Source organism: Notolepis coatsorum (genome assembly GCF_963971535.1).
Source record: "Notolepis coatsorum genome assembly, chromosome: 3".
Taxonomy (NCBI): domain Eukaryota; kingdom Metazoa; phylum Chordata; class Actinopteri; order Aulopiformes; family Paralepididae; genus Notolepis; species Notolepis coatsorum.
In genome coordinates, this window is record NC_140167.1 from 5989166 (window position 1) to 5997385 (window position 8220).

At 44.4% G+C, this 8220-nt stretch overlaps 1 protein-coding gene across 1 annotated transcript in view; it reads left to right on the forward strand.

The window, feature by feature from the left end:
* LOC311225148 (gamma-aminobutyric acid receptor subunit rho-2-like) overlaps positions 1-867 on the forward strand; it is a gene marked incomplete at its 3' end in the record, with an annotated part of 65222 nt that extends 64355 nt beyond the window's left edge. Inside the window, exon 9 of the mRNA XM_084310352.1 lies at positions 463-867. Coding sequence (XP_084166478.1) covers positions 463-867 — 405 coding nt within the window. The remainder of the gene's footprint in view (positions 1-462) is intronic.
* Between the last annotated feature and the right edge of the window lie 7353 nt (positions 868-8220).

Here is an 8220-nt window from a genome sequence, read left to right on the forward strand (position 1 = left end):
GGATTTTTTTTTCCGGTCGAAATCCGTGATCCATTTAATACAATTCCTAAACTCTATATTTCATTAATAACACTTTAACCTATTGGTAAACAAACGTATTGCTGAAAATATACACTATGACTGCTGTTGTGACATGGTTAGGATGTTGGATACATAAAAAAAAAAAAAAAAAAAACGAACATTATGTCATACAGTCTAGAAGAGAGAATGATTTATGACGTGATGTCATTTGCGGTACCGGACCGCACAGGTGGAAGAGGTTAAATGCATATGTAATTAAATGTACAAATGATGGATTATTAATTGCTCTCATGTCTTTATCCACCCCTCCCCCCCATCCACCCCTCCCCCGCTCCCCACCCTCCCCCCTCCCCCGCTCCCCCCCTCCCCCCTCCCCCCCTCCACCCCTCCCCCACCCTCCCCCTCTCCCCCCTCCACCCCTCCCCCCTCCCCCAGTCCCAGTCCCTGCCCTGCACCTGCGGCCTCTCCGGCACCACGCGCACCATGGCCATGCTGGACGGCACGTACAGCGAGGCGGACACCAACAGCCTGGCGGGCTACACGGAGGAGGACCCCGCAGGGCTGGAGGACGGGGGGCCGGAGGGGTACGAGGAGGAGGAGGAGGAGGAGGACCAGGAGGAGGAGGACGTGCCGCCGCCGCCGCCGGAGAAGAAGAAGACGCCGGAGCAGATGGTGCAGCAGGTCCACCTGTCGGTGAGCTGCGAGTCCACGGCCACCAAGAAGAAGAACCGCCTGCGCACGCTGAGCATCATGCGCAACACGCACGCCATCGACAAGTACTCGCGCATGCTGTTCCCCGGCTCCTACGTCTTCTTCAACCTCATCTACTGGTCCGTGTACGTCTAAGGGCGCCATCCCCCCCCACCCCCATCCCCGCCGGACACCCGCCCCCCCCCAACCAACCGAGGAGATAGCATAACGATGATAGGAGCGCTGCGTCAGAGTACGACACCCCGGGTTAGTAGATACTGCGGCCGAAAAAGACGTGACACCGACGTTTTGATTCTGTGGCAAAGAAACACTCGACGTGGAGAACTTGGGATTCTTCCTTATTTTTTATTTTTTTTTTTATCCACTTTTTCTCCTTATTTTCTATTTTTCTCCCATCCCAATTTCGTGTATCCAATTCTCCCCTCCCCTGTCTTGAACGTTGCTCGACTATGCCCCCCCACTGGTCGGTTGTAGAGAGGATAGAAGCCTTGCATCACGTGTTCCCTCCGGCACACGAAGGAGGCAGCCTGTCACATCTTTTCACCAGACAGCGCGGACTCTCATCGGCGAGGTGTAACGCGTGTGGGAGGCTCACACTAGTACCCTCGCCACTTCCTGTCTCTGCTGTGTGCAGGCGTCTCCCAACCGACCTGTAGGGGTCGCTGTCCACAACGTCCAATCCCCCACCCATCGACTTCCACCACCCGCTGACTCTGCCAAATGAGCCAGTACGACGGCCGGCCCAAGCCGAAGGCAATGCTGAGACTGGGATTCGATACCGGAGTCTCAAGCCGTGACATCAGCCGTGACATTAGCTGTGACATCAGCTGTGACATCAGCTGTGACATCAGCTGAGACTTTTTTTTCTCTACAGCCGCTGTTGCTTTTCTGAACTCTTCCCTCTCTCTCTTCTCGGCTCGGCGATCAGCCGCCCTGCAAAGTCAACACTGATCGCTGTCGAGGTGACTATTGTTGTTGTCACGATCCGTCGTTTCGATGTTGACTTTTATCGACGGTAGTCACGCGGAACGTGACTATTGTGCTTTGCAATTCAAATCAATCTGTGTCGATGACTTTGTACTATTGTTTTCTATACATAATGGACGAGGCGTGGTTCCTGTCGTGACGTTGCTCGTTTACAAAACATATTAACTGTACAGTTCATTCTTATAATGATTCGATCCCATGATGTCACCGTGAATCAAAACCAAATCATGTTGTCATGGCGCTGTGATCCAAATGTAAGATAGTTCTTTGCATGTCCGTAAAAAAACATAATCACAGGCCCTGCCAGCGGACCTTCAGGTACAGTAGGTTCAATCTGAGCAGTTTGTTTATTCAGTTAAGAAAACACACCACATTGACTATGAAATATCTCCAGTAAAACTGCATGGTGCACCGTTCATACCAAGTGTATATGATTATATATAGTGTATATATAGTGTATATATAATTATATTATAGTATATACAGGTGCAGCTCGATAAATTTGAATATTGTGGAAAAGTTATTTTATTTCAGTAATTCAATAAAAAAAGCGAAACTCTTGTAGATTATAGATTCATTACACACAAAGTGAAATATTTCAAGCCTTTATTTGTTTTAATTTTGATGATTATGTCTTACAGCTCATGAAAGCCCAAACTTCTGTATCACCAATAAAAAAATAAAAATAGATGTATTTTTCTTTTGTATATAGAAATGTCGGCCTTCTGAAATGTTCAAGTATGTTCACTCAGTACTTGGTTGGGGCTCCTTTTGCACAAATTACTGCATCAATACAGCTAAATATATTGACTTTTCCATGATATACTAATTTATTGAGCTGCACCTGTATAAGTATATATAGTGTATATAAGTATATATAAGTATATATAGTATATATAAGTATATAGTATATATAAGTATATATAGTATATAAGTGTATGTTGTTGTTGCCTACCTTTCACACTGCCGTTGAAAATATACTCCATGAAATATGAAAGTCACTCAGCATAGGCCATTTACCCTTGTGAACAACTGCACCTTGAAATCTACTGACGTATTACTCTACTGCTGGCTACTTACTCTACTACTCTACTGCTCTACTGATTGATTGATTGATTGATTGATTGATTGATTGATTGAAAACTTTATTAACAGATTGCAGAATGGGTACAATACAGTACGGCTCAATACACACAATTGTTAAGGGGATGCAGACCAGAGAAAGACTTTCGTCTTGTTTACATCAGGGTCCCCCATTTTCAATTCATCGTAACATTTATGACACACACGACATACAGATAGACAGTACTGTTACATCCAGACATTTATGACATACAAGATATACAAATATACCGTACTGTTTAAGAGACAGAGTTTCTAAAAGAGAGTATATACATTTGCGGGGGAAGAAACTGTACATTGGAGGGGGTTGGGTGTCCCCATGGGCCGGACGAGTCTTCTTTAAACAAGTGAAGAAGAAACATCACAATAAATCGAGAACAAAAAACCCACCATGAAATTATTATTATTATTATAATTAGAGTAAAACGACTCTGTGGTTTTCAGATGGCTGAGTTACTGTACGTCTAGCAACTTTCAAACAACGCTGGAGTCTGGTGGAGTATTACACACCTCTCTTCGACATCGATGGCAGTGTGAATGGAGTGAGTTAGGTTGACATCAGCTAAACACACACTCTATACACCTACGAACACAAAAAACGAGTAAAAGACGGGGACTGTTGATCTGTAATGACGAGAAGTCAAAATGAGAGCAGTGTGGCCTTTAACACATTCAGCGCCAGCTATTATCCCCATCCCTGTAGTCAATGTGCCACGCTTTAAAATATAGGCATTTCAAGTCAAGTCAAGAGTTTTAATTGTCACGGCATACAAGTATACATTTTCACTGTGCGTCACGATGTTTGCAGAGCTATATCTATATTCTATATTATAGCTATGGAGACAATACTATGGCTCATTTGACAGTCACTATCTCTCGTCCAACATGTAAAAAAAAGTACATTTCTTCATGTATAGGTTCGCGTGAAATCTCGGGGTTGGCGCAGAAAGTGTTAATACGAGTCACTTCTGTCTTTTACAGGAGCCTCTCCGACCTGAGCTTCCCGGGCCAGTGGTGGAGGAAGTACACAGTTCCTTTACTTGAGTAAAAAGTAGAAATACCCAGATCGATAGTACTCGGGTAAAGGGGGTCCTCCGTTCAAAATTCAACTTAAGTAGAAGTAGAGATGTTTTGATATTGAATGTACTTAAAGGTGCTATGGATAACCTTCAGCCACTAGGTGTCGCACTAGAGCACCAGCAGCTTATCCAATCGGGTGCATGTAAACAACAACATTCATTTTGGACCCGCAACATTTCTTTAAATTATACATTCATTAATTATTAATTAATTGTTTGACTACATCACGTGCTTGGGAGTATTCAACCATTGATCCATTGACCTCTAATTGTTCTATTAAAGTAGTGTTTGGTCCAGTTATGCTGCTCTGATTAAAGGTTATGTTAAAGTGGTATGTTGTCCAGTTATGCTGCTCTGATTAAAGGTTATGTTAAAGTGGTGTGTGGTCCAGTTATGCTGCTCTGATTAAAGGTTATGTTAAAGTGGTATGTGGTCCAGTTATGCTGCTCTGATTAAAGGTTATGTTAAAGTGGTGTGTGGTCCAGTTATGCTGCTCTGATTAAAGGTTATGTTAAAGTGGTATGTGGTCCAGTTATGGTTCTCTGATTACATCCTCTTGAAGTTGACAGGCTTCAAATGTGAAAGTAGATAATCTTCATGAATCTTTGTTTTCTATGCTAAATCTTTGTCTTCAAAGTAACTAGTAACTGACGGGTTCAGCTGAATGTAGTGGAGTAGTAGAAAGTACAATATTTCCTTTGGAATGTAGTGGAGTAAAAGTATAAAGTTCCCTCAAATGAAAATACTAAATAAAATAATAAAGTAAAGTACTTGAGTATAAATGTATTTGGTACTTTTCACAACTGGCCCTGTGGAATCTACCGTCATCACTGGCATTAAGACGAGGTCCCTGCAGCCTAAATATTAAAGGCAACCAACTTGTGTCTAGCCACGCCCAACTTGCGTCTAGCCACGCCCCCGCGGCGACGCGGTAGCAGCAGAGCGTGCATTCTTTCGCCGGTTAAGTTTAGGCATGTTAACTTTAAGCATTGTTTCGGAGTTGGTTAAGGTTAAGGTTAGGCATTGTTTCGGAGTTGGTTAAGGTTAGAAGGGTTAAGTTTAGGCGCTGTTAAGGAGCTGGTTAAGGTTAGAGTTTGTCTTAGAGAATGGCAATAGACAGCCTATTTCCGCGCTGCAGCTCTCTCGCGCTGCCGCGGTCACATGGGCGTAGTGGCCAATCAGAGAAACGCTAAACACAAGTTGGTTGCCGAAAATATACACGCGTCCCTGCACCTATAATGACACGTTAGATGGTCCCTGCTCATATAATGACATGTTAGCTGCACAGAGAATGACACGTTAGCTATGAGCTACGTTAGCTCATAGAATGACATGTTAGCTGCACAGAGAATGACACGTTAGCTATGAGCTACGTTAGCTCATAGAATGACATGTTAGCTGCACAGAGAATGACACGTTAGCTATGAGCTACGTTAGCTCATAGAATGACATGTTAGCTACACAGAGAATGACACATTAGCTATGAGCTACGTTAGCTCATAGAATGACACGTTAGCTACACAGAGAATGACACGTTAGCTACACAGAGAATGACACGTTAGCTACACAGAGAATGACACGTTAGCTACACAGAGAATGACACGTTAGCTGCTCAGAGAATGACACGTTAGCTGCTCATAGAATGACACGTTAGCTGGTCCCTACTAGGGCTGACCCAGATTAGTCGAATAGTCGACTAATCGATCGAAAGGAGCCGTAGTCGACTGCTAACCTCTTAGAGTGCAAAAAAATATATATTATAATGTATATATATATATATATTTTTTTTTTGGTCCACTTTTTCTCCCATTTTCTATTTTTCTCCCATCCCAATTTTCGTATCATCCAATTCAACCCTCCCCTGTCTTTGAACGCTGTTTCTTGCCTCCCACAAGCCGGCTGCAATGTGGACTAAGTCATACATAGCACGAGTCCCCTCCGATACTCGAGGTAACAGCAGTCGCATCTTTCCACCTGCGCGGCTCGATCTTTCAGCGTCAGGGGTCTGGGCTTTGGAGGGGCCCCCGCCCCCGTCGCTTCCTGATTCTACTGCGCAGGCGCACCAACCGACCTGTAGGAGTCGCTGTCCACAACGCCCGATCCCCACCCATCAGTTTCCCTCCCCCTAAGGGCCCGCGTCCACCTAGCGCATATTTCTCCGTGAAACATGCTGGGAGTGCGCCGGCAGAGCTGGCTTGACGCGCATCTTGTAGATGACAGAAAGAAATCTACAGCCATGCCGCGGTTTTGCACATATTATAGCATATTTGAATAACTTTATTGTATATTAATTATATATATAGTTATTGCCTGACACCACAGTTCGCCCTTTGCTTTTTATTAGCTTTTTAGTAGTGTATTCGTGTAGTTATTATTATTAGTTTTGTCGCGGATCTCAATGGTCTGTGTGGAGACAGCCAGACAGGCAGGCAGCTCCGGTGTCAGGTTACAAGCAGAGTGGTAGATGACTGGCTGTGATTGGTTGTTTGAATATGCGCTCGGCGCACCGCTCTAGAAAAGTTCAGCCAGTTTCAACTCTCTGGCTTGTGCGGCCGCATAAAGGCGCTGAAAAAAGAAGCCGACGGCAGCGCACTTCCTAGAGGCGGCCGCATGGGGCCGCATGCGCTCCCTCCCCATTGTAATACATTGAAAACAGACGCGTGCGGTCCTAAATATGCGCTAGGTGGACGCGGGCCCTAATACTGCCAATGTGTATTAGTGCGGACGACCAGCTAAACTGAAAGCAATGTGGAGCGCTGGGCTCGAACAGGGAGGCGAACCTGTTCGAGCCCAGTCTCCAGTATTCGTGGTGAGCGCCTTGCCCACTCACCACGTAGCCGCCCAATATATATATACCGGTATATATTTTTTTTATCATTCTTTCCAAAAGCAAAGAGGCCTAGAAGCGTGGCAAACACTAATGGTGCGCATACCAGCGAGGCTAACTGCCTAAGAAAACACTGAAGGCACTGAAAGTGAAATGAAAATGAACACACTAGAATAGACAAATATCAAGATGTATCCATCAGTGGAGCAATTGCATGCTTTCGCAGAGGACAAGGAGCCTTCAGTCGACTCCTTCAGACAGTAAGCACCCCCCACAGCCCAAATGGAATGATACAAAAAAATTATTATATATTTATTTTGCATTCAGGGAGGTAGTTGACTATCTGCACATTTCTGCCAATCAAAGTCGACTATCCAAATCCTTAGTCGGGGACAGCCCTAGTCCCTACACATAGAATGACACGTTACGAAAATGTAATGTAAACGGGAATGTCTTAACACGACTGCGGACTCTGGATGTTGATATAAAATGAACAAATTGCCAATAAATATGAAGTTATATTTGAACCTCTGTTGTCAAGCCTTGTCAATAATAACCCACCCCATTTTATCACAAATGGATGGTGTTGTAGAGTCCGCTTTTGAGCGTTTTAACGATCTACTGGTCGACCACGGCCGACTGGTTGGGCACCACTGGTCTAATAGAAATAAATGCATTCGAACAAGAAAGTATAGTATACAGCAATGGCTAACGGCTAAACGCTAGTTAGCTAGCCTGTTCAGAAGCTAACATTATCCCATCGCTTGTGGCAATTATATTGCATGTCATTGATCTACTGGTTGACCACGGCCGACTGGTTGGGCACCACTGGTCTATAGAAATAAATGCATTGAACAATGTATAGACATAGCAATGGCAAACAAAATTGCCAGGCCTAACCGCCCCCACTCAGCGCGCACCTGAGACCACCTATTTCAGCGGTCCAGGTTCAGCGCCCCCGGGGACGAATCAGCGGGGGGCGGGGACGGGGGACAGCGTTCTCACTCAGACAGACACACCCTTTTCTGATGCGAGCCGGGTCTGATTCGACACAGAGCAGTGAGTGGGAAAGCCCCCTTAGTTGTACGTCACAGAAGTGTTATTTTTTGTTTCAGAGGTGATTTACCACCATGTCCCTGAAGGAAGAGGAGCTGTGCTACGACCGGACAATGTTCTCACAGTGTGATGCCACTATAAAGGGAAGGTTCAACTATTTTGACGGTAGCCACAAATAAATTCTCTCTCACTTACTGATTATGTTGAATTCGCCATCAAGAACAGTTGCTGTAAACACAATAGCTGTGGTTTAAATGCATCCATTCATTCATTCAATCAATCTTTATTTCAACTTGAAAATGTATTGAGAGTAAGCCCTCATTTTTTATGATGTTGAGCATACAAACATAATAATAAATACATGATAAATACAATAAATATACAATATACAATACAATACGTGCAATCATAATAGA